This window comes from Pongo pygmaeus, chromosome 8, assembly GCF_028885625.2.
Source record: "Pongo pygmaeus isolate AG05252 chromosome 8, NHGRI_mPonPyg2-v2.0_pri, whole genome shotgun sequence".
Lineage (NCBI taxonomy): Eukaryota > Metazoa > Chordata > Mammalia > Primates > Hominidae > Pongo > Pongo pygmaeus.
Window position 1 is genome coordinate 118,247,521 of NC_072381.2, and position 24,751 is coordinate 118,272,271.

Genomic DNA, 24,751 nt, shown 5'->3' on the forward strand with positions numbered 1-24,751 from the left:
GGTGATCCACCCACCTTGGCCTCCCAAAGTGCTGGGAGCCACCGTGCTCGGCCTGATGAAAATGTTTTGAAAATAAAAAAGGTAGTAGTTGCACAACATTGTGAATGCTCTAAAGGCCACTAAATTGTACCCTTTAAAATGGTAATCACATGTTATGTGAATTTTGCCTCAATAAAAGAGAGAGAGACAAAGACTTAAGAGACATATCAACCATATGTAAATGTGTGGTATGGATGCTGATTTCAATAAACCAATTGTAAAAAAATAAAATAAAAACTGGCCAGGCGCAGTGGCTCACACCTGTAATCCCAGCACTTTGGGAGGCTGAGGCAGGCGGATCACGAGGTCAAGAGATCGAGATCATCCTGGCCAACATGGTGAAACCCATCTCTACTAAAAATACAAAAATTAGCTGGGCACAGTGGCACACACCTGTAGTCCCAGCTACTCAGGAGGCTGAGGCAGAAGAATCACTTGAACCCGGGAGGCAGAGGTTGCAGTGAGCCGAGATCGCGCCACTGCACTCCACCTGGCACAGAGCAAGACTCCATCTCAAAAAAAAAAAAAAAAGAAAAAAATGAGACAATCAGAGACTTATGAACATTGATTATATACTTGCTGGTATTTTAATAAATTATTATTTTTTAAGTTTGATAATGATATTTTGGTTATATTATCACCAAAAAAGTCATTTTATGTTTAAAATATATACTGAAAATGTACAATTTATATGATGCCTGGAATTTGTTATAAAATAATCTGGTATGTTTGTGTATGTGAGGAAGGAGAAGTAGGAAGATATATAAATGTTGAAACTGGGTGATAGCTACATAGGAGTATCCTTACTCTCTATTACTGAAAATTTTTGAAACTTTCCAAAATAGATTCTAAAAATAAATTTGCAAAGTTGGTCACCCAACACTTTAAATATAGTTAACCTCTCTAGTGATCAAAGAAATGCAAATTAAAATTACAAGATGCAATTACCCACCTGTCAGATTGGCAAAGGTTATGAGAATGTTAATACGCAATATTGGTAAGGATTAAGATAACAGACACTCTTTTGCTTTCCTGGTTCACTTGATATGGCCTTGGTATCACCTTACTACAAAGCGTCTTGGCAGTATGACTGAAAAGCCTTAAATATGTAGGTACCCTTTGCCCCAGGAATTCTGCTTAATTTACCCAAAGGAAACGATTAAACAAGGGCACAAGATTGGTCAAAGATGTTTATTACAGTTTAATTATAATAACAAAAGATTTAAATAACCAAAATACAAACCAATAAGAAAATGGTTTTAAGACGAAGGTATATCTACATAATGGATGTAGATATACAGAGCCATTAAGAGCTATGACAAAGATGCATATATTCATTTATTTACTTGTTTATTTATTTATTTGAGACAGAGTCTCGCTCTGTTGCCCATGCTAGAGTGCAATGGTGCATTCTTGACTCACTGCAGCCTCGACCTTCCAGGCTCAGGTGATCCTCCCACCTCAGCCTCCCAAGTAGCTGGGACTACAGGCATGCACCACCATGCCCCACTAATGTTTTGTATTTTTAGTGGAGATGGGGTTTCACCATTTTGCCCAGACTGGTCTTGAACTCCTTGGCTCAAGTAATCTCCCCACCTCAGCCTCCCAAAGTGCTGGGATTACAGGGTTGAGCCACCGTGCCTGGCGAAGATGTATATTTTATTAGCATAGGAAGTTGTGTCATAGATACTTTAATAAGGGGGAAAAATCAAGCTCCAAAGGTTTTATATGGTAAGATAATGTTTTTTTTAATGTGGGAAGAACTTGCAATGATGACAATCTCTTGGTGATGAGAACATGGATTATTTTTATTACTTTCCTTTTGCTGAACTTTATTTTTTAATTTTTATGCTTGAGGTCTTTTTTCCTAGGGAGGGGAAAGGAGAAAGGAGGAGAGGGGAATTGGGGCATACCTTCTGCACACGTGAGTTTAGGTTTCTTTTTTCTCTTGTTCCCAAGGATGTAAAAGGTGTGCAAAAAATAAGAAATTTTAAAGGGGAGGTTGAAATAAAAACACCATCAACAATAAGAACTCAGACATAAACAGCAAAGTGGAGGAGACCGAAGGTACAGGGGAGCTCATGCCGCTTCAGTTTTTCATTTTCCTTTTTTTGGAGATGGAGTCTTGCTCTGCCACCCAGGCTGGAGTCAGTGGCGCAATCTCAGCTCACTGCAACCGCTGCCTTCCAGGTTCAAGTGATTTTCCTGCCTCAGCCTCCCAAGTAGCTGGGATTACAGGCACCCATCACCATGCCTGGCTAATTTTTGTATTTTTAGTAGAGATGGGGTTTCATCATGTTGTCCAGACTGGTCTCAAACTCCTGACCTCAGGTGATCTACCCGCCTCAGCCCCCCAAAGTGCTGGGATTACAGGCATGAGACATCGCACCTGGCCTAGTTTTTCATCTTTCTAAGTGGATTTTGAGTAGTTTTGGAATTCCAAAAAATGAATTCCTATATAATTAAAATCACCTTTGTCAAGAGAGTAGATCTTAAATGTTCTCACCTCAAAAAAATAAGTACGTGAGGTGATGGATATGTCAATTAGCTTGAGTTAATCATTTCACAATGTGTGCATATATCAAAACATCACATTGTACTCTGTAAACATATTCAATTTTGTTAGCCAGTTATACCTTAGTAAAGCTGAAGGGAAAATTAAAAATTTTTAATTAAACAAATAAAATGTCCTTTGCTTACTAAAATGACTTAAGCCAGGCGCGGTGGCTCATGCCTGCAATCCCAGCACTTTGGAAGGCCGAGGTGGGCGGATTACCTGAGGTCAGGAGTTCAAGACCATCCTGGCCAATATGGTGAAACCCCATCTCTACTAAAAATACAAAAAAAAAAAAATTAGCGGGGCATGGTGGCACATGCTTGTAATCCCAGCTACTCAGGAGGCTGAGGCAGGAGAACCGCTTGAGCCCAGGAGGCGGAGGTTGTAGTGAGCTGAGATCGTGCCACTGCACTCCAGCCTGGTTGACAGAGCGAGACTCTGTCTCAAAATAAATAAATAAATAAAATAAAATAAAATGACTTGAGATTTGGAATTTATTCCAAAGTTACCTAGGGTTGCGCTATGGAGGAAACAATTTGGGCTGTGGGTTGACAGCTCTTGAACCTGGGTAACCAGGTACATAGGGATTTGCTTTAATTTGTTCTCTATTTCTGTGTTTGTAATTCTTCTTCTTCTTCTTCTTTTTTTTTTTTTTTTCTGGAGACAGAGTCTTGCTCTGTCGCCCAAGCTGGAGTGCAGTGGTGTGATCTCAGCTCACTGCAACCTCAACATCTGCCTCCTGGATTAAAGCGATTCTCCTGCCTCAGCCTCCTGAGTAGCTGGGACTACAGGCACCCACCACCATGACCAGCTAATTTTTGTATTTTTAGTAGAGATGGGTTTCACCATGTTGGCCAAGCTGGTCTCTAACTCCTGACCTCAGGTGATCCACCCACCTCGGCCTCCCAAAGTGGTAGGCTTACAGGTGTGAGCCACCATTCCCGGCCTTGTTTGGAATTTTTCATACTAAAGGTTCTTAAAAAAATAAATAAATAGGCCAAGCGTGGTGGCTCATGCCTGTAATCCCAGCACTTTGGGAGGCCGAGGCAGGTGGATTACCTGAGGTCAGAAAGTCAAGACCAACCTGGCCGACATGGCAAAACCCCATCTCTACTAAAAATACAAAAATTAGCCAGGTATGGTAGTGGGTGCCTGTAATCCCAGCTACTTGGGAGGCTGAAGCAAGAGAATCACTTGAACTTGGGAGGTGGAGGTTGCAGTGAGCCGAGATTTTGCCACTGCACTTCAGCCTGGGCAACAGAGCGAGACTCCATCTCAAAAACAATGAATAAATAAAGAATAATAATAATAGTAATCTTTGTCAGTACAAAATGACACTTTGTGATCTTTGGTGTCTACTCCTTCCACAACACACCCCCAGAGATCACAAAGGGCCAGCGTCATGCTTCATGCTTCATGGCTTACCTCTCCTGTGGTCAGAAAGGGATTGGGTTTGAACTGGCCTTCTTCTAAAAGTCCCTCCCTTTCTGACCTTTCCTACCTACACAAGACAGCTCTGATGGCTATTCTATGTGTCAACTTGACTGGGCTCGGGATGCCCAGATATCTGGTTAAACATTACCTCTGGATGTGCCTGCAAGGGTGTTTGCAGAAGAGATGAGCATTTGAACTGGTGGGCCCAGGAAAGCAGATTCCCCTCCCCAATGTGGGTGGACCTCATCCAAAGAACAAAAATGAGCAAGAAGGTTGAATTCATTCTCTGCCTGACTCTTTTAGCTGAGACATCAGTCTTCCTGGTCTGGGACTTAAACCATTGGCTCTCCTAATTTTCAGACCTTCAGACGTGGACTGAAACTATATAGCACTGGCTTTCCTGGGTCTTCAGCCTGCCAGCGCAAATAGCAGGACTTCCTTTTTTTTTTTTTTTTTTTTTTGAGATGGAGTCTTGCTCTGTGGCCCAGGCTGGAGTACAGTGGCATGATCTCGGCTTACTGCAACCTCTGCCTCCCAAGTTCAAGTGATTCTACTGCCTTAGCCTCCCGTGTAGCTGGGATTGTAGGCATGTACCACCATGTCTAGCTAATTTTAGTATTTTTAGAGGAGATAAGGTTTCACCATGTTGGCCAGGCTGGTCTCGAACTCCTGACCTCAAATGATCAGGATTACAGGTGTGAGCCATGGGATTACATGTGTAAGCCATGGAGCCCAACCAAATTGCAGGACTTTTAGCCTCCATAACCACATGAGCCAGTTCCACATATATATTTATACTTACATAAATATATATACACACATATGTACACACAATATGAATATATATATGGAACTGGCTCATTGCTTATATACATATAAATACACATATATTATGGGGTGTGTGTGTGTGTGTGTGTGTGTGTGTGTGTGTTCTATTTGCTCTGTTTCTCTGGAGAATCCTGACTAATATAATACCTGTCTGGGACCAGGGGCACAGACTTCAGCCAAGAGACTCAGAAGAGTCAATTGGTTCATTTAAGAAACCAACTCACAGCCTTTCCCTCTTTAGCACCTTCATCAACCTGATTCCTGTGTCACCCTACCTTTGATAGCCTGCCATGCTCCCTCCTACATGGGCCATCTCCTTCTCAGAGGAAGGAAACATGAAAAGGCTAGTGGATTTGGCATTCCCAGCCTGAAGATTGGTTCTTCTCATTTGGCCACTGCTTGACACTTTCTTTTCCATGCATGTTGGCTATAAAAGTGCTTGGAATGCAGAAATTACTATGAATATTCATGAAGTTATATTTTGAATAATACTTCTGTAAAAATGAATAGTCTTCACCCTGGGAAATGGAATTCTTTGTCCACACTTTGGGTCACTTGGAGATTGTCAATAGCAGTGTTCAGCAAACTATATAGCCCATAGGCCAAAGGTGCTCCACCATCTATTCTCATATGGCCTGCAAGCCAAGACTGGATTTCACATCTGTAAATGTTTGGAAAAAAATCAAAAGAAGGAAACTATTTTGTGATATATAAAATTATTTTAAATTCATATTTCAGTGTCTATACAGTTTTATTGAAACACAGCCACACTCATTTGCTTATATTTTGCCAAAGTCTGTTTTCATGCTACAAGGACAGTGTCAAGTAATTGTGATGAACACATGACCCACACAGCCTGAAACATTTAGTATCTAGCCCTTCACAGAAAAAGTTTGTTGACCACTGGTCTGTAGGCTTGAGGTTCTCCTAAATGCATTCTTGGTGATTCCAAACTCTTGTCTCATAGAGCTGAACTGCAATGCCATACATTGCCAGTAGGTGAGGCTATGCATTACACACCAGCCCGAAACCACCCAGAGTTGAAGCTTTGGGATTTAGAACATTCATTCATTCATTCAGCAAAGATTTAATGAAGGCCAACTTTGTGCCACACACAGTTTTAAGTTCTAGATTTATAGAAGTCTACAAAACAAGCAGAAATGTCTGCTTTCCTGGAACTGAGGTTTTACTGAGAGGAAAGGACCACAAACAAGATGGATAATACTACACAGTATGCTAAATGGAAATGAGTGTGATGAAGAAAAATAAAGCAAGGCAGCAGGTAGAAAGGGTCAGAGATGAGGAGAGTGACAACGTTAAACCAGGTTAGGTGGCCGGGCGTGATGGCTCATGTCTGTAATCCCAGCACTTTGGCAGGCCGAGGCAGACAGATCACTTGAGGCCAGGAGTTTGAGACCAGCCTGGCTAACGCGGTGAAACCCCGTCTCTACTAAAATTACAAAAAAAAAAAAAAAATTAGCCCAGGGTGGTGGCACACACCTGTAGTTCCAGCTACCTGGGAGGCTGAGACATGAGAATCACTTGAACCCAGGAGGTAGAGGTTGCAGTGAGCCAAGATCGTACCACTGCACTCCAGCCTGGGTAACAGAGCGAGACTCTTGTCTCAAAAATAAAATAAAATAAATAAATAAATCAGGTTAGGTAATAATTTTTACCTTGGCAGTGAAGTCCTGAAGGAGATGAGAGGGCAGGCAGTCCATGAATATGTCTGTGACAAGAACATTCCAGGCACGAGGAACAGAAAATGCAAAGGTCCTGGGGTTGACTGCACCCATCACATTCAAGGAAGATCAAAGGCAATGAGTAGTAGAAATTGAGGTCAGGAAGGCAAGGAGTAGAGGACAGCTCATATGGGGCCTTGTAGGTCACATTGATGAAGTGGCTTTTATTCTGACTGATGTATGAAGCCAGCAAAGCAATAGGAGCAGATAAGTAATATAATCTGATTTTCAATTCCTGAATTAATACCTGTCTGAAATATTCTACCACTACTTTACATAAATGAGGCATACTTTGCCTTTTATTTTGATACATTTCGTTTAAAGAAAGTTGAAATGTATGAGGGTAAGTATAAAAAGTTGAGTAACAGGAAGAAAGTATATCCGTGAGCACTTCAGTTATCCATTGCTGCATAACAAATCAACCCAAAGCTTAGTAGTTTAAATGAACAATGATTTCTCATTTGTCATAATACTGTGGCTTTAGTAGGATCAGCCAGGCTATTCTACTCTCTTGGCATCGGCTGAGGTCACTCATGTGGCTGAATTCTACTGGCAAGTGAGCTGGACTGGCAGGTCTAAGGTTTCACCACACACATCTGGAACTTTGTTGTCCTCCATGGGCTTCTCCCCCTAGTTATCTTGGGCTTCCTCACAATATGGCAGCCTCACAGTCTCAGGGTTTCCAGGATTTCTGCAAAAGCTGGCTTCAAGAGGGAAACAAGAAGCTGCCAGAACTCTCAGAGGCTAGACCTATAACTGGCACAGCATCACTTCTCCCACATTGTACTGGTCAAAGTAAGTCAAAAGTCCAGCCCAAATTCAAGGCTAGGAGAGATTCCATCTAGTGATAGTTGTTTGGTGGGTTGAGCAACGTTCATGTACTTGGAGAGAAGAAATTGATGGTGGCCATCTTTGGAGACTGTCAGAATGGGCAAGAAACACTGACTCCTCCCACCACCACCGTGGCATCTTGGGGTGCGCTTCTCTCCTTTTGGCCATTGTGTGTGCATAATATTGATCAGTTTGATTGACGGATGGAAATTGATTAACTTTATATTCTTGAATCATGTGTTTCCCTGAGGCCTGGAAATTATTCTGAGAAGCTCCCTGACTCCTATACACGAGCCCCCTTATAGCCTGTGTTCATTTTCCTCCCTGGCTCTGCAGGCCTACCATCCCCATTCTGGCATTGTCACACTCTGACAGGCAGCTGGACTAATGTCAGAAAATGGGACAGGTGGTATGGCATTCTGCAGAATTTGGGGGATGTGGTATAGCTTTTTCCCTGGAAGAAGCCAGAGCTGGCCCGACTGAACAAATTTGTACCCCAGACCTAATGATGGTCCACCTTCCCAAAAGGAAAGCAAGTGAAGGATCGTGCATTTAAATTACCTCTAGGCTTCATAAACAAAACCAAAACCTTTTTTCTGGAAATAATTTTAGATTTACAAAAGAGTTATAAAGATAGTACAGAGAGGTTCTCATACCCTTCACCCAGCTTCCCCTAATGTTAACTACTTACATAACCTTGATCCATTTGTCAAAATGAAGACATTGACATTGACACCCTGGTGTGGTGGTGCACACCTGTAGTCCCAGCTACTCGGGAGTCTGAGGTGGGAGGATCCCCTGAGCCTGGGAGGCAGAGATTGCAGTGAGCTACTGCACTCCAGCCTGGACGATTGAGTGAGACCCTGTCTCAAAAAAGCAAAACAACAACAACAAAAACATTCACACAATACTATGAGCCAAACTACAGACTTATTTAGATTTCCCCAGTTTTCCCACTATTGTCCTTCTTCCATTCCAAGAGCCCATCCCGGATTCCACATAGCATTTAGCCTTAGCCATCATGTCTCATTAGTCTCCTTCAGTCTATGACAGTTTCACAGTCGTTCCTTGTCTTTCATGACCTGGAGAGCTTTTGAAGAGTAGCACTCAGGTGTTTCGTAGAATGTTCCTCAATTTGGGGTTGACTCATGTTTTCTCATAACTCAACTGAGGTCATGAGGTTTGGGAAGAGGTGTCGTGCCATTCACATTGTATCATGTCAGGGGCACATGCCATCATGTTGCAATATAACTGGTGATGTTAACTTTGACATTAAGCTTACCGAAGGTGGTATTTGTGAGATTTCTCCACTGAGAATTCACTGTATTTTCCTTTCCACTCTCTATTCGTTAGAAGCAAGTCACGAAGTTCAGCTCACACTCAAGGGGATGGGAATTGAACTTCTGGAGGGAGGAACCTCTGGGCTTTTAAAAATACACAGCACACTAGGCAGGGCTGCCAGGAGCAGGGAGGGTCCCAGGCCTGCCCACTGACTTGCTGTTGACCTTGGGTGAGTCACTGTGTTTCTCAGAGCCGGGATTTCCCTCCCTCTTATGAAATCCATCACGGTTTCGCAGCCCCACGCTGTCTCTAGGAGCCTCAGAAGGATTTAGCCAGTAACACTTTGAGCTGCTGGAGTACGGATCTGATGGGGGACACAGGGTCCTTGTTAATGACACTGGGGTCCTGTTCCTGTCTGTAAGCAGTTTCTAATCCTGATGCTCATCATCCCCATAACAGGAGTGCCCCCTCAAAGTGGTGAGGCCATCACTATTTTTACAAAATGGGCTCATGTTATAAACATGCTAACAAGGATTTTGCGTAGCAGGAAATACCACAGGGAAATATTTTTGTAAAGTGAAGCATTATTTTGCAAAGTGAATAATTCCCCTGAATTAGCCTTTTTGTCTAAAATCAGCTTTTCACTTATTGGATTTGCTTAAACTAAGGGGCTCTAGGAATTCCTTCCAAAGTACACACTGTCTTTGTGCAAATGCTTCTGAACAGACAGAATGTTTTCTATGTTGATGGCGATGAATTACCTGAGAATCATAACTTATAGTAATTATTTTACGGCCTTGTTGGTTGACTCTTCACTAGTGGAGAATCCTGGCCAACCTGTATTCTGTCAATTGACACTAACAAGAACTAAACCTCAAAAAGATTGCTGTTTGGTGACTTTAGCAAAGATAATGAATGGTGAGCTATGTTTTTCTGGGAGTAGGTATATCTGCTGGGATTAGACGTTTTCTCCATTTCTTTTGACATCACACCACTCTCCGTGGGCCACCATGTCTGGGCACACAGGCTTTGCGTCCTGCAAAACTCCAGGGCATCACTCCCAGGGATTCTGATGTGGATGGTGCTCCCTAGAGTTCAGCAACATGGCAGCCCTATCTCCCACCCTGTGGAGCCACTGCTGAACTCATCCAGTTACTCACCCCGTGTCAGTTCTCTGATAAGCCTGGAGCAGGGCTCACATAGAGCAGAATGCCACTGTCCAAGACTTTGGTGTTCTCTCCAAATTCGTCTCCGCAGAGAGTCAACAAAGGCTTCTGACAAGGTGGAAGAAAATGTTCATTCTACACTTTTCATTTGTGGCCATGACTGGACCACCCCACCTGGACAATATGTAATAACATCCTTCAGAGATCCTCTAATTGTCTTGAGAATAACACAATTACCTGGGTTGTGCTGGGGGAAGGGTGTTCGAGTGTTTCTTTGTTGAACATAAAGAGTTAAAATAGACAAGAATTTTTAGTACTGTCTTGACATGTCTTCATTTTTCAACATAGAAAGAATCTCAAAAATGGAAGTGACCCATAGCATCCCTCATCCTGAGAAAGACTCAGGCCAAGAAACACCCCCCTCACTGTTTCAGTCTTCTACTCCTTTTTATTGAGACAGAGTTTTGCTCTGTCACCCAGGCTGGAGTACAGTGGCACGATCTCAGCTCACTGCAACCTCTGTCTCCTGGGTTCAAGCGATTCTCCCACCTCAGCCTCCCAAGTAGCTGGGACAACAGGTGTGCACCACCACACCCGGCTAATTTTTTTTGTAATTTTAGTAGAGATGGGGTTTCACCATGTTGGCCAGGCTGGTCTCAAACTCCTGACCTCAAGTGATCCACCCACCTTGGCCTCCCAAAGTGCTGAGATTACATAGCTAACTCTGCTTTACTCTCTCCGTTCCCAAGCACCTCCGATCCTTTGCCTCGATTGTGCCTCCTACCTAGAAGGTTCTCCCTCTTTCTTCCCTGATTATCCAAGTCTTCTATTTTTCAAGACTCAGTTCAGCCATGCAGTCTTTAAGAGGTCCTTTCTATAACTGCCTTAGCCCCCAAATGCCATCCTCATCTACTACTCCAGAGCTGCCTCTTTGAAGAGGAGAACATACTCATCATCCCCATAACAGGAGTGCCACCTCTTTATCATGGCGCATTCCCTTACCATGCCCTTTCTTGTTAAATGAAGTGTAATGATGGGCACACATTATTTTTGCCAGACTAGTATTCACTCCTCCTTCTGATAAAGGATCTGATTTTCCTTTAGGGCTCCACTGCTCCCTCATCCTCTCTCTCCTGCCTCCCAGCACCCTAGCTGGCTCAGAAGAGCATGTGTGCCTAATCAATGTGTGCATTCAATCCCCTTGGTCTGATGTTTGGTACTGGATCTATCAGGGCCACTGTATGGAAATGACCCACCCAGGAGCGGGGCCACATCAGAGGAAAGAACAGAAATGGAGGATGATGATTTTTTTGTTGTTTTTTTTTGTTCTTTGAGACAGAGTTTCACTCTTATTGTCCAGGCTGGAGTGCAATGGCATGATCTCAGTTCACTACAACCTCTGCCTCCCGGGTTCAAGCGATTCATTCTCCTGCCTCAGCCTCCCGAGTAGGTGGGATTATAGGCACCTGCCACCACACCTGGCTAGTTTTTATATTTTTAGTAGAGGCAGGGTTTCACCATGTTGGTCAGGCTGGTCTTGAACTCCTGACCTTAGGTGATCCACCTGCCTCAGCCTCCCAAAGTGCTGGGATTACAGGCATGAGCCACCGCGCCAGGTGATGATGATGTTTAAGCCCCTGGATTCAGCTGTGCCTGAAGTTAGAATTCTGCCTTAGACTTTTCTGGTACCTAAGCCTATAAATTCCTCTTTTGCTCTAGCTAGTTTGGTTTCTGCCACTTGCAATACAAAGTTCTTTGTGGCTAGGGATCATGCCTGATTTACCTTGACATTCCCCTGTGGCAAGCACAGTGCTTGGCATATATATAGTAAGTGTTTCATAAATAGTTATTGCTGATATAGGGGGAAAATATGCTAAACCAGCCAGTTCAAAGGGGAAAAATTCTTTTTTTTTTGAGATGGAGTCTTACTCTGTCACCCAGGCTGGAGTGCAGTGGCAGAATCTCAGCTCACTGCAACCTCCATCTCCTGAGTTCAAGCAATTCTCCTGCCTCAGCCTCCCTAGTAGCTGGGATTACAGGTGCATGCCACCAAGCCCAGCTAATTTTTTTTTCTATTTTTAGTAGAGATAGAGTTTCACCATGTTGGCCAGGCTGGTCTCGAACTCCTGACCTCAAATGATCTGCCCCCCTCAGCTTCCCAAAGTGTTGGGATTACAGGCGGGAGCCACTGCGCCCAGCCTAAAGGAGAAAAATTCTCATTTTATGAAAACCAAATAAACCACAGTGGTTTTTCACCTCTCACCTAGTGAGACAATGTCCAGGTGGTAGCCTATGCTTGTCTTTATTCTGTACCCTCACTCCTTCAATCTCTGAACTATGGCTTCTTCTTTTTTTTGAGATGGAGTCTTGCTCTGTCACCCAGGCTGGAGTGCAGTGGCACGATCTCGGCTCACTGCAAGCTCCACCTCCCAGGTTCACGCCATTCTCCTGCCTCAGCCTCCCAAGTAGCTGGGGACTACAGGCGCCCACCACCACGCCTGGCTAATTTTTTGTATTTTTAGTAGAGATGGGGTTTCGCCATGTTAGCCAGAATGGTCTTGATCTCCTGACCTCGTGATCCACCTGCCTCGGCCTCCCAAAGTGCTGGGATTACAGGCGTGAGCCACCGTGCCTGGCCTGAGCTATGGCTTCTTAAGACCATGAGCTTTAAGGTCAGGCTGCCTGGCTTCAAATCAATATTTTGCTGCTTATAAGCTCTGTGTCCTTAGACAGAGTATTTAGTCTTTCTAATCTTCAGTTTCTTCAAATGTAAAATGGGGAAAATAGTAATATCTATGGCTTGGGTTGCTATGAAAATTAAATGAGCTGTTATTATAATTTTTTTCTTTTCACTCTGTCACCAAGGCTGGAGTGCAGTGGCACAATTAGCTTCTACCTCCTGAGCTCAAGTGATCCTCCTATCTCAGCCTCCTGAGTAGCTGAGACCACAAGTGTGTGCCACCATGGCCAGCTAAGTTTTAGAAATTTTTTTGTAGAGATGAAGTCTCCATATGTTGCCCAGGCTGGTCTCAAACTCCTGGGCTCAAGTGATACTCCTGCCTCAGCCTCCCAAAGTGCTGAGATTACAGGTGTGAGCCACCACACCACCACACCCAGCTTATTATAGCCTGTTGTAATTCTTTTTTTTCTTTTTTCTTTCTTTTCTTTTTTTTTTTTTTTTGAGACAGGGTCTCACTCCATTGCGCAGGCTGGAGTGCAGTACACAGCTCACTGCAGCCATGACCTCATGGACTCAGGTGATCCTCCTACCCCAGCCTTCTGGGTAGCTGGGACTACAGGTGTGCACCATCATGCCCAGCTAATTTTTCATATTTTTTGTAGAGGCAAGGCTTCACCATGTTGTTGAGGCTCATCTGAAACTCCAGGGCTCAAGTGATCCCCCTCCCTCAGCCTCCCAAAGTGCTGGGATTACATTTATGCAGTTATGAGCCACCATACCCAGCCCACAATTAAAATATCAACATTATCCTCCCTGAAGTCTGTACCATTCAGCTGTTTCCTGTTGGATCCTAGGCAGGACTTTGGGACCAGGCCTTGCTGTGAGAAAAGGTGCAGGAACAGTGTCAGAGTTGGGATAGTGTCAGCCAGAGGAAAAGCAGGTAATCTCTCAAGTAATAGATAAAGAAGACCTCAGATTCCTGTTAACTGCAGCCAACCTCTACCAAGAATAAGAGCATCACATCCTCAGACTTTACAGATCTAATTTTTCTCCTTCATGGATGGAGGAATAGCAGAAAGAACATGGGTTCTGGTGTGAGACTGATGGTTCAATGTCCAATTCTGATCCTTCATAACACTTTGACCTCTCAGAACCTTAGTTTCCTCAAGTGTAAAATGGGGATGACATTACCGACTTCAGTAAGAAAAATCACTTAGAATAGTAACTACTCAGGTCATCATTCAACACAGATATTTTGAGCCTAGTCTGTTACAAGCCTTCTGACACATGACAGGGTGAACAGTATACTCATGCACTCTACCCTCATGGACCTTAGACTAATGAGGAAGAGAGTTATGGGTCAACAAATTCTAGCAAAACATGGTGAGTAATTTGATAGGGGAAGTAAAAGGAACTCAGGATCTTATAATGGGAGGTTTAAAACTTAAGTTAGGCATTTAGAAGATGAGTAAACAAAGAGGAGAATTTGAAGGACTGATAAGGAGCCCAGAGTGAAATTGAGGAAAGCAAGGCTTCTGTCTCAGCCTTGTGATTTGCATGAGATCCCTCTCATCTCTAGCTCCAGGAGTAATTTCAGCCTCTTATCATAACAACTGATTGAGGTGGCCCAGTCTTAAGCCAAACAGCACATGGCATTTCCACAGCAATTGTTTTGGGATGATCCAATTAGAGCAAAGATAAAAACTCTTTGTTCCCATGGATATGACCTAAAAAGCTGTGTCGGCAGCCATCTTACAACTATGTGGGAAATTTGACTGAGGACAAAGCCAATACCTCAGAAGGGGGGCAAAGATTGAAGAATTGCTGAGCCTGAGCCCTGATCAAACTATACCTGAAGCTTACTAATCATTGGTCTTTTGACGATGCATGAGCTGATAAATCTTTGTTTAAGCCAGCTTGTGCTGAACTTTTTGTTATTTTTATATTTATTTATTTTTGAAATGGAGTCTTGCTCTGTCACCCAGGCTGGAGTGCAGTGGCACGATCTTGGCTCACTGCAACCTCCACCTCCCGTGTTCAAGCAATTCTCCTGCCTCAGCCTCCTGAGTAGCTGAGATTACAGGCACCCACCACCACGCCTGGCTAATTTTTGTATTTTTGGTAGGGATGGGGTTTCACATATTGGCTAGGCTGGTCTCAAACTCTTGGCCTTGTGATCTGCCTGCCTTGGCCTCCCAAAGTGCTGGGATTACAGGAGTGAGCCACCGTGCCCAGCCCTTTTTGTTATTTTTAAATTGAATTATTCTAACCAATAGACAAGAGAAGAATAGTTTGAGAAATAGGAAGCAAATGCAATAGTATCTGATGATATCAACATGTCAAGCAAAACAAGGACAAGACGTTTCCATTGGATTTGGCAATATGAAGATAATTTGTGACCTGGGCAAGATAAGTTTCAGTAGTAGGGAGTGGGGTGACAAAGAGAACTCTATGCAAGCTTGTACGGCGCAAGTAAGTGAGCAGAGGACCCGCTTAATTGTGTTTGAGGAACGCAAGCAATACGTAGTCTCTGTCATCAGAGTGGGATTGTATTTTGTAAGATCTTAAACATTCTGTCTTATTGTCCCACTATCCATCAAAACATTTCCCCCAAATCCTTTAACTGTTTGGGTTCTGGGCTGTCCTGTAGGTTTAACTATAAAAAGTACAGTGTTTCAAGTAAACTGTGTAAGAAGCTTCCGTCACAGTTGACCAGTTGGATTAAGTTTTGGCCTTTTTCCCACTAATATAGTTACTGCTTCCTAACATTTTGGGGACAGGGAGTCGTGTAGCCCTTAGATAATTAGATTAAAACCATGAACCCTTTCTCTTGGAGAGAAAATGACCCCAAATTCTGTATACATTTCTGAGGCTTCATGATCACTATGCAGCTGGCCTCATAGATTACCTGGGACACTGCCCAAGCTTGCCATCATTTATAAGCTCTAGTGAATCAAAATTTCCTTAACTGGGGTCTTGTTCCAATGAATGAAGGATTCCAACTCATCAAACTAGCTCTCTCTTCCTGCCAATAGCTCCTAGAATTCCAGCTTTCTCCTTCAGCCTTCAGGGATTGATCAAGGTGGAGTTTGTAGCTTTCTCACCCTGTCAAAACACCCACACCAGCCTCACCTCTCTCTGCTTCCCTTCCCAATTTCTCCTCCACCAAGCACAAATCTCCAGCCCTGGCCCTAGCAAAAGCTATGAATTTAAAAGGTGTATATGGTCATACTCTCACTCACTCATCTCTTCATTCTTGGTATTCTACCTGCAGAGTGAGGCACAGTTCTCAGACACTTGTCCCGTACAACCCTGGAAACCACACTCAGGAATCGGGAGGTGAAGACATACAAGTCCCGGATGTGACCTGCCACTAACACATTCCCTACCTGTGGCCTGATTTTTTCACATCATGCTCCTCCTTCAGTATAAAATAATTCACTTGTCCCAAAGTGCTGGTTTCAGCCCAGCTGAGAGATTCGCTGGTGAGGAATGGAGTGATATAAAATCTGAGCGCAGCTCTGGCCCTCTGATCTGGAGTAAACAACTTTGCCCTAATGGTATGCCTCCCACCTGAGCTGAAGTAAAAGGTCTAAAGTATTTCGTTTTGACCTCTGTTAACACTTACAATTATGTCCTGATTGTTTGCATGCCCACCAGTCATCCTCACTAGCTCCTTTGGGGTGCAACCATGGATAATTCACCCTCGTGTATTACGGATAATAACATTAACAAGAGTGAGTGTGGACTGAGAGCTCTGCTCTCTCCCAACCCTATGCAACACTGTCTATTACTAACCTCTCTTAAGTTTTTTAAAACTTTTTTTTTTTAATCAAAGTCTCGCTCTGTTGCCCAGGCTAGAGTGCAGTGATGCAATCTCGGCTCACTGAAACCTCTGCCTTCCAGGTTCAAGTGATTCTCCTCCCTCAGCCTCCTGAGTAGCTGGGGTTACAGGTGCACACAACCATGCCTGAGTAATTTCTGTATTTTTAGTAGAGATGGGGTTTCACTATGTTGGCCAGGCTGGTCTCGACCTCCCGACCTCAAGTGATCTGCCCGCCTCTGCCTCCCAAAGTGCTGGTGTGAGCCACCACACCCGGCCTTAAACTTTTCGTTCTGTACTAATTTTGCAATTCTTCTGCAATACTAATATTGCAAAATTAGTACAAAAATTCCCATATATCCTTTACCCAGCCCCTGCCCAAAGGTTAACATCTTGCACAACCACAATAAAATAGTCAAAAGCAGAAAATTAACACCAAGGCAATACTTAACTCTATGGAACTAATAACTAACTATATCTAATAATAGCTAATCTCATTCAAATTTCACCAATTATACCACTACTGGACTTTTTCTGGTCCAGAATCCAGGGTTTCATGTTGCATTCAGCTGACATGTCTCCAGTTTGCTTTCATCTGAGGTAGTTTGTCTTTAACACTTTTGAAGAGTATTGGTCAGTTAGTGATTTGTAGAATGTCCCTTCATTTGGATTTGTCTGATGTTTCTTCAGGATTAGAATCAGGTTATGCATTTTTGGCAAGAATACCACAAAAGAAATGCTGTGCCTTTTTCAGTGCATCATATCAGAGGTACATGATGTCAATATACTGTATCTCATTACTGGGAATGTCAACTTTGATCACTTGATGAAGGTGGTATATACCAGCTTTCTTCACTGTAAAGTTACTCTTTTCCCCTTTGTAACTGATAGGTATCTTGTGGTGAAATTCTTTGAGACTATGTAAATATCCTGTTCCTCATCATACTTTTCCCACTAATGTTAACACCTATCAGTGATCCTTTCTTGAAAACAATCATGACCGGGGTGTTTGCCAAATGCTGATTCTCTATTTCCATATTTCTTTCTCCATTGAAAACTGGAACTCTGTAAGGAAGAGGTTTTCTCCTCTCCTTTTTGCTTACTTATTTATTGACATCAGTATACACTCATAGAATATTAACCCCATTTTTTCATTGAGAAAACTGAGGCTGAAAGATGTTAGATAATATGGTACCCACAGCCACAAAGCTAGGATGAAGGAGAGCCAGGATTTAGTCTTGCGCCACCTAAGTGCTTAACTGATACTTCTTCATGACAACGCAAATTTTGTAACTTAGTGTGGTTACCTCTTTGCTTTGATTACCAGGTGATATAGTTTGGCTGTGTCCCCACCCAAATCTTACCTTGAATTGTAATAATCCCCAAGTGTCAAGGGTGGGGCCAGGTGGAGATCATTGACTCATGGGGGTGGTTTCTCTCATACTGTTCTTGTGATAGTGAATAAGTCTGATGAGAGCTGATGGTTTTATAAATGGGAGTTCCCCTAAATAAGCTCTCTTGCCTGCCACCATTTAAGATGTGACTTTGCTCCTCTGCATTCGCCTTCCACCATAATTGTGAGGCCTCCCCAGCCATGTGGAACTGTGAGTCAATTAAGCCTCTTTGCTTTATAAATTACCGAGTCTTGGGTATGTCTTTATTAGCAACGTAAGAACAGACTAATACACCAGGAAATTCAAATTTAAGACTACCTTCAGTAATACTGCCAGTTCGTAAAACATGCAAATTTTGCTACTACATTCTCTTATTATTGTATCCTATTTCTCTCTTGCGCCCATGTCATTATCTGTGTTTTATTTTCTCAATCATATTTGTATTTTTTTAAATCACCTGAAATCTTTTTAGGGGAGAAAACAAATAATAAATAAACATATCTCTGAGGCTAGGACACGATAGGTTGCTTATTATTACTTGATGTGAATCACTTTGATTGCTGAAATGCTGAAAGATTGTTTCTTGACAATGGTGGCCACAAGTGGTCCTTAAGACTTGTCCACAAGGACAAATTCACAGAACATGTAGAGACACATACCTTCTTTCTGTGGCTCCTAATAAATGAGTGTGCCCAGATGGGGTTATCAGAGGATGTAATGATGACAGCCAGGTACCAAGTGCTGAATGCCTAAAGTTGATATGTGGAGGAAGGAACATTTTTAATGGTGTCTCAACCCTCTTTAAGATGGAACCCCAAATGGCTTATTCTGGGACATTGTTTGGAGATTAAAGAGACTGAGGGGGCAAGCAGTGAGCTCTCTGAGACTGCAAGTATTTGAGCAAACCAGATACAAGGGCTTTTGCAGGGCATGCCAATGTCACTTGGAAGATGTGGATGGTAGAACTCTGTGCTTTGCTTTCCAGGCTCCATTTTCACTCCTTCTGGGAAGCAGGTCTAAAGTTTGGAATGCTTCTCTCCTCCACTGAGACTGTATAGTTAGGGTAAGCTGAATTCACACACAGCTCCAGGTCTTTAAGCCAATATGTTTCACCTGTCCCCAACCATAATCTGGTTCAGGTATCTGCAGGTAACAACCCAGAGTCAGAGACGTGACAGCCAGCTTCTAGCACCTTCTAGGAAAGAGAAGTTCATCTCCTCCATGAACATTTATGGAAGAGGTATGCTGTCTTCCCCAGTGATGGAGGGTGTGAAGTAGGGAGCTATGGCAGCCGGATGATAGAGTCAGCCTGAGGCTAAGCCAGACAACAGGAGCTAAGAAATGGAACTATGGTCTGAGCTGTGGCTCTCGCTCCATCAGAAGCCAGATATCTCCTGGATCTCCTGGACGGTGACAAGACCCAGCAGTTTGCCATTCTTTATTGAAACAGTTTGGTTAGAGGCTTTGATCATTTGCAACTGAAAGAATCATAAATGTTAAAACTAGATGGACTAAAAATCAGATTTAGTTTTAGAACCACTGAAGGAAGTTTACTGAACACACAGAATGCCTTTGAATTTGTATCAAATACAAATATGATTGATAAACATCCCCTAGTAATTCTTGTGCACACCCAGACCTGGAAGCCACTGATCTCTGCTCAAACACATTAAGACTGGCCTTTGAAAGGTCCTTAGTGTGTCCTTTTGCTCCCTCCCCTCCTCCTCCTCCTCCTCTGCCCCCTCCTCAGCCAGGTGAGAGACCCCCAGGAAGAAGGCCTGGCCCCAGCCCCGAGCTTCAAGGCTTTCTATTTATATGCGAAATTGCTTGCGTTTTCCTAGTTAGTGGCAGATCTGCCTGTTTGATGTTAATGAGTTTGTGAACCCAACAAAAACATGAAAGACGAGGCTCTTCCAAAAAGGAAAAATAGAAAATAAAGTGCCATCCAAAATGAGACGGGCTTGAAATCTGCCTTGCATCTCACCAGCCCCTTTCTCTGTCTTCCCAAAGGGGCACCTTTCATCCAATTGAGGAAATCAAGATAAAATGCCAGCCTGGTGAATATCCTGCAAAACCAAATTGATCTGATTTGCCTGGACAAAGAAAATGAGGAATTTGGCTGATCAAAGTGGGCACAGCTCCCTTTTAAGCCCCACCCACCCCATCAGGCCTCCTGTGGACAAGAAACACAAATCTCTCGCACATCAGCGCCGCTCTCATATTCATTTTCAAATAGCCCCTTGCATCCTGGTGCAAATCTTAGCTGTCTCCTAATAACCCACTTTAGGACACGGATGTTCTGATCTGATATTATTAAATGGAAAGGGGCCGCTTTCTAATCTGGAGAGAGGCAGGGGCATTTGTAACAGCCAGAATCAAAGGCCTGGTCTCTTTCTGTTCCTAATTATCAATAGTGTTTTATAATCTTATTAATATTGATACACAGTATACTGAAGATCTGTTAAGGCGTAATGTATGTGGAAGATAATTAACAAGATCCGAGTCAGATCAATCGCCTATTTGACAGCCAACGGTGTGTGGCTTATAAATTATACATATTCTAGGTATTGCTCAAAATGTTTAAAGTTTCAGTCCAATCCTTCCGATCCAGCGCTGGGGGAAGGCATGAACCTAAAGGTACCGTCCCCAGCCTATTGGAGCCTTCTCTGCACACGCAGGACTCACTCTTACTTAAAAATCAAAGGGTTCTGTTAACTGCCAAGATCTACACAGAGCATAAAAACACACCTTCTCCTTGTAAAGTGCAGAAAAACAAAAGGTGAAATCTTGTAAGAAAAGAGATGATTAACAAAAAGGGAGGTAATTTGCCTTTTGATTTCTGAGAGAAGGTAGCAGTTGGGTGTTTCAAATGGCAGAGCTGATCTTGCCTACTGACGCCAGTCTGTAACAGAGTAAGATATTTGGTTGCAGTAAATGCAATTAACAATCCCAATTAATGTGTATGTTTTGGTGGATTGAAGAGCTTAAACTGGGTCAGGTGCAATGGCTTACACCTGTAATCCCAGCACTTTGGGAGGCCGAGATGTGCGGATTGCTTGAGCCTAGGAGCTTGAAGCCAGCCTGGGAAACATAGTGAGAACCTGTCTCTACAAAAAAAAATACAAAAATTTGCTGGGTGTGATGGCATGTCTCTAGTCCCAGCTACTCCGGAGGCTGAGGTGGCAGGATGACTTTAGCCCAGGCGGTCAAGGCTGCAGTGAGTCAAGGTTGAGCCAGTGCCCTCCAGCCTGGGTGACAGCAAGATCCTGTCTCAAAAATAAAAAAGAGTTTAAACTGTGCTCTCTTGCTCTTGGTCAAATAGTGTGTGTGTGTGTGTGTGTGTGTGTGTGTGTGTGTCCATGTGCTGTGGACATGTGCTGTGAAGTCACTGAAAATTATTTTTTCTCTGACAGCATTCCTTTAGGGACAATCTGTCCCCTATTCTATAATAATCCCATTGGGTCCATGCAGTTCGGATGGGTCTGACCCTACCCCAGCAGGCACAATACCCAATTTGGCCAATCAGATTCCTCTCACCATTTATTTTTCAGTCACCAGAAAAGATGGTATGATTTCCCACTGGGTTTTTAAGCAAGAAGGGTACAAGCCTTCTACTGCTGGTGGTCTCTTTGCCACCAGGCAGAGAGAGCCTGCCTGGGAAGAAGCAATTCAGAGGAAAGTACAACCAAGGCGTGAAGAGAAGTGGGTTCTCTTCATGCGCCACTGGGCCACTGCACCTGGCCCAGTTTAAGCTCTTCAATCCACCAAAACATACACATTAATTGGGATTGTTAATTGCATTTATGGCAACCAAATATCTTACTCTGTTACAGACTGGAGTCAGCAGGCAAGATCAGCTCTGCCATTTGAAACACCCAACTGCTACCTTCTCTCAGAAATCAAAAGGCAAATTACCTTCCATTTGTTAATCATCTCTTTTCTTACAAGATTTCACCTTTTGTTTTTCTGCACTTTACAAAAAAAGTTTAAAGTTTCAGTCCAATCCAAAAAAAAGCAGCACTAGGGATGCTAGTCCTGCTAGCATCACTTGAGCTCCTGGATACAGCTGTGCCTGAAGTATACAATGGGACTGTCCATTACCTGAGCCAATCATTATGTCCCCTTTTCTGCATAAGGCAATAAGAATTGAGTTTGTATCACTTAACTGAAAAAATTCTAGCTAACGCAGGCAATTGAGGGAACATTTTTGGCCCTTCTTCTGCTCTTCTCCACAATGCCAATGAGAAAGGTGGGCAACACAATGAGGTTCGGGAGCAGGAAAATGACGAGCCACCATAAAAGACAGTGCAGCCCTTTTATCAAGACGATAGGGGCCTGATGTAGTGGCTCACACCTCTGATTCCAGCACCTTGGGAGGCTCTGGTGGGAGGATCGCCTGAGGCCAAGAGCTTAAGACCACCACAGGCAACATAGCAAGACTGTCTCCAAACAAAATTGAACCAGGAGTGGTGGTGTGCACCTGCCTGTAGTCCTAGCTATTCTGGAAGCTGAGATGAGAAGATCGCTTGAGCCCAGGAGTTTGAGGTTACAGTGAGCTATGATTGCACCACTGCACTCCAGCCTGGGCGACAGAGTGAGACCCTGTCTCTAAAACAGACAGTGGGGCTGTGATGAGGGGATGTGACCTGGTGCTGAGCCCTGCAGATCTCCAACATCCATCACATTTAACTGGGGAGACTGCAGGGCTTTACTGCAGAGCTTGCAGCCTCCATCAAAAGGAAGTCAGGGTTTCAGAGAGTCCTCCAAATCAGGCAGTGTACTGGCTTGGACTGGGGAAAGTGACAACCTACTCAAAAGGAAAAGCTCCCTGAGCCTAAACAGTCCTTGGGATTTGCAATGAGTCATTGTGAGGACATTGAGTGATGTCGAGGTGCCCCGTGTATTGTGGTGTTGCGTTCATGGAGGTTCACCATGATGATTCAGTGTAGCCTCATCTTATTTGCTGGCTAGGTACTAAAACCAGTGTTAAGGTCAACATCACAGATGGAGTAACGTGGAACTGCCACTAGCCTCTACAGGGCTTTGGCACAAATTGGAAAAACGTACTGCCTTTGGATAGACAAATTAGAAAAATGTATCTCTTCTAGACAGAAGACTGCAACAGACCACAGGGCTTGGAAAGAGTAGTTCTAGCAGGAATTTAATTGCCATTTGTCCCCTTAGGCAGCACTTTGTGCAGTGCACAGACTGGACAATGGTATGTGGCAGCCCTGAGTAGAGACTCCCTAATCAGCCCCACTAACTAACTCTGATCCATTGGCTGCTCTTCCTGGCCTCTGTAAAACATCCTAGGGGATGCATGTCCATAGCCATCTGAATGCTCAGGATTGGTGCATTTCATACTCTCTAGTATTTCCATGTACCTCTGCTTCCCCAGCTGAGTTTAATGCTTACCATGAGCCCAGCAGATTTGTACCCAAACCTGCTTATACCACGACATTGCAATGAACTAATTTAACAGAAAAGTATGGCAGCCAATGAAATAGGAAGAAGCAAAGAGAGCATAGTAGTATCCATGAAAACTGAAGGCATACTTTGGAATTATAAAGGCAAGTTGCTAAAAAAAAAAAAATCCTTAAAATTAAGGAATTGTTTGGGGGTAATAGAAATGCATTGTAGCTTGATTGTGTTTCACAGTTGTATAAGACTGTATCCAACTGTTAAAAGACATTGAATTATGTTGTAACTAGATGCAGTTTATTATATGTAAATTATTCCTCCATAAAGTTGATAGGAAAAATATTAAGTGCAAGTGAGACAGAATAAAAGATTGGAGAAGAAACATAAAACTCCCAAAGAGGCTTGCAATCTGATTGTTCTCCAGGTGTCTTTAAGATCTGGCTTCACCTTAAGAAAACCACAACTGGAAATTGTAAATGATGTGCATTTGGCTTAGGCAAGAAAGAGAAGCCGGAACTCCAAAGAGCAAACCCATTCCTTTAAGAAAAGCCTTGGTTCCACATCAAAAGATTGGTAAAGAAAATGTGAACTTCCCATGTTTAAATTTTGTTTGTTTCGTTTTGTTTTTGTAGATGGAGTCTCGCTCTGTCACCCAGACTGGAGTGCAGTGGCGTGATCTCAGCTTACTGCAACCTCTGCCTCATGGGTTCAAGCGATTCTCATGCCTCAGCCTCCCCAGGTAGTTGGGATTACAGGCACGTCACCATGCCCGGCTAATTTTTGTATTTTTAGTAGAGACAGAGTTTCACCATGTTGGCCAGGCTGGTCTTGAATGCCTGGCTTCAAGTGATCTGCTTGCCTCATCCTCCCAAAGTGCTAGGATTACAGGCAGAAACCACCATGCCCAGCCACCACGTTTAAATTTTTAAAAGCATTTAGAGTATATGCATATGAAATATTTTATAAAGTTTCTCCATTTTAACTGATTTTTTTTGTGATTAACTGCCAACTTATACCCTGACCCCATCACACAACAAGCTTTCCACAGTGGTCTAGTCATCCTGAAAATCCCGGAAATCATCCTTAAAGTGTGTAGTACTGCCATATCGCAACAAATCCAGCACAACCTATTTTTCCTTTTTTTCTCAAGGGAAACGGTTGCTATTTCTTCAGTTGAGCCTGTGTGTGTGAGGGCCACAAAATGCTGGCTCCCACCCTCAGTGTAGGAGCCATAGGTGAGATGTGCATCCTGTGGGAGGCCCTTCCAGAACACAGGCTTTCCCAGGGAAATGCCAGGTGCTACACCATTTAAATTGTTCTGTGTGTGTGTGTGTGTGGCCATGTAGCTGAGTTTCTTATAACTTAAATTTTTATATGCTGGGATTCTGCCATATATCCACTTCTATACAGCAATTCATTCTGTATTACTTCTATTACTTCTACCAACTCCAGAGCCACATGCTGGAGTAACGGGCTCTCCCACTTAGAATCACTGAGCATTAACAATAGGAGTGTGGTCAATGAGATTATCATCCCAATCCTTCCTTCTATAGCA

The 24,751-nt window shown here is 43.3% G+C and overlaps 1 protein-coding gene across 1 annotated transcript in view; it reads left to right on the forward strand.

The window, feature by feature from the left end:
• The window catches only part of VTI1A (vesicle transport through interaction with t-SNAREs 1A), a 436,058-nt gene extending 416,183 nt beyond the window's left edge, over positions 1-19,875 (forward strand). The window contains exon 9 of the mRNA XM_063670270.1: positions 19,786-19,875. Coding sequence (XP_063526340.1) covers positions 19,786-19,858 — 73 coding nt within the window. The 3' untranslated portion in view covers positions 19,859-19,875. The remainder of the gene's footprint in view (positions 1-19,785) is intronic.
• The last annotated feature ends 4,876 nt before the right edge of the window (positions 19,876-24,751 follow it).